The sequence below is a fragment of the Wasmannia auropunctata genome, unplaced genomic scaffold (genome assembly GCF_000956235.1).
Source record: "Wasmannia auropunctata unplaced genomic scaffold, wasmannia.A_1.0 LD324997.1, whole genome shotgun sequence".
Classification (NCBI taxonomy): Eukaryota; Metazoa; Arthropoda; class Insecta; order Hymenoptera; family Formicidae; genus Wasmannia; species Wasmannia auropunctata.
In genome coordinates this window covers 1-980 of record NW_012037893.1, presented here as the reverse complement: position 1 = coordinate 980, position 980 = coordinate 1, and the positions used below count along the sequence as shown (strand labels likewise).

Here is a 980-nt window from a genome sequence, read left to right as displayed (position 1 = left end):
ATCTGGATATTAATTTGGAAGGAGAATGGTTCCTTTGGAAATATTGTAAATTGTTTTTTAATGTTTTACAATGGTTTTTATTCTGATTTCATAAATATTTATTTAATCATTATTTTTAATCATTTGTGTGCTATTTGGGTATATAAATATGTAATCGATTGGCTTAGATATCTTATGGATATTTCTGAGATCTCGTATTGCGGACATTTGGATGTATAGAGGATGTCTACTAGCTGTTTATTAGAGATTTATGGATAGCTGATCCTATCATGGATATGAGGATATCTAATAGATATTATGTTCTGTACGGACTTATCATACCTTTTTTTAAGATAGGATTAAATGCATTTGAAAATTTGGATAATTCTTGGAATTGTGTCATTTATATATAATCTTAATAATTGCAATGAAACATGACTGAATCACACGTGATGATTTACCTTCTCGCATATGGCCACAGAAGCTGCATGAAATCTGGCTAGTCCATGAAGAGCTAATACGGAATGAGCTAGGTCAAGACCGGATGCACGATCAGCGACCATGCGAAAGCCAAGAGGCGCGAGATCTTCGATCATCAGAAATGTTGGATTTTCGTTTTGCATGTACAAACTCTTTCCACTTAAGCGGTGTTTTGGTCCTATCAACTTATTCATTTTATCCAAGGTATCTGACATCATCGACATCTCAGTGTGGAAGAAACCTGATTGTGTGACCTGTAACAAATTTATTTAGCTGTTAATAAAATAAAGAACTAAATAGAAAGTTTGTATGACTCGGCTTAAGGCGATGCTGGAAGGTCGGCCAAATTTGTACGAGGTCGATAAAGCAGTCTACTCACCCTGGTGAAAAAATTTTTCTGAATTTCTCTGAAAATTTCTCTGAAAAAGTCTGAAAATTTTCCTGAAAAAGTCTAGAATTTCGGACACGTTTCAGAGTTTTTTAGAGAATTTTTCAGTAAAATTTCAGAGACTATTAGAGTA

At 33.7% G+C, this 980-nt stretch overlaps 1 protein-coding gene across 1 annotated transcript; it reads right to left on the bottom strand.

Annotated features, from left to right (window-relative positions):
* Window positions 1-129: 129 nt before the first annotated feature.
* Window positions 130-720, bottom strand: LOC105460287. The gene has a single exon (XM_011706716.1). The coding sequence runs from the start codon at window positions 681-683 to the stop codon at window positions 423-425; it is 261 nt and encodes an 86-aa protein (XP_011705018.1). The 5' UTR covers window positions 684-720; the 3' UTR covers window positions 130-422.
* Window positions 721-980: the final 260 nt, after the last annotated feature.

What these genes read in the sequence shown, in the direction of transcription:
- LOC105460287 (XM_011706716.1), bottom strand. Translation starts at nt 683, where the DNA reads ATGTCGATGATGTCAGATACCTTGGATAAAATGAATAAGTTGATAGGA.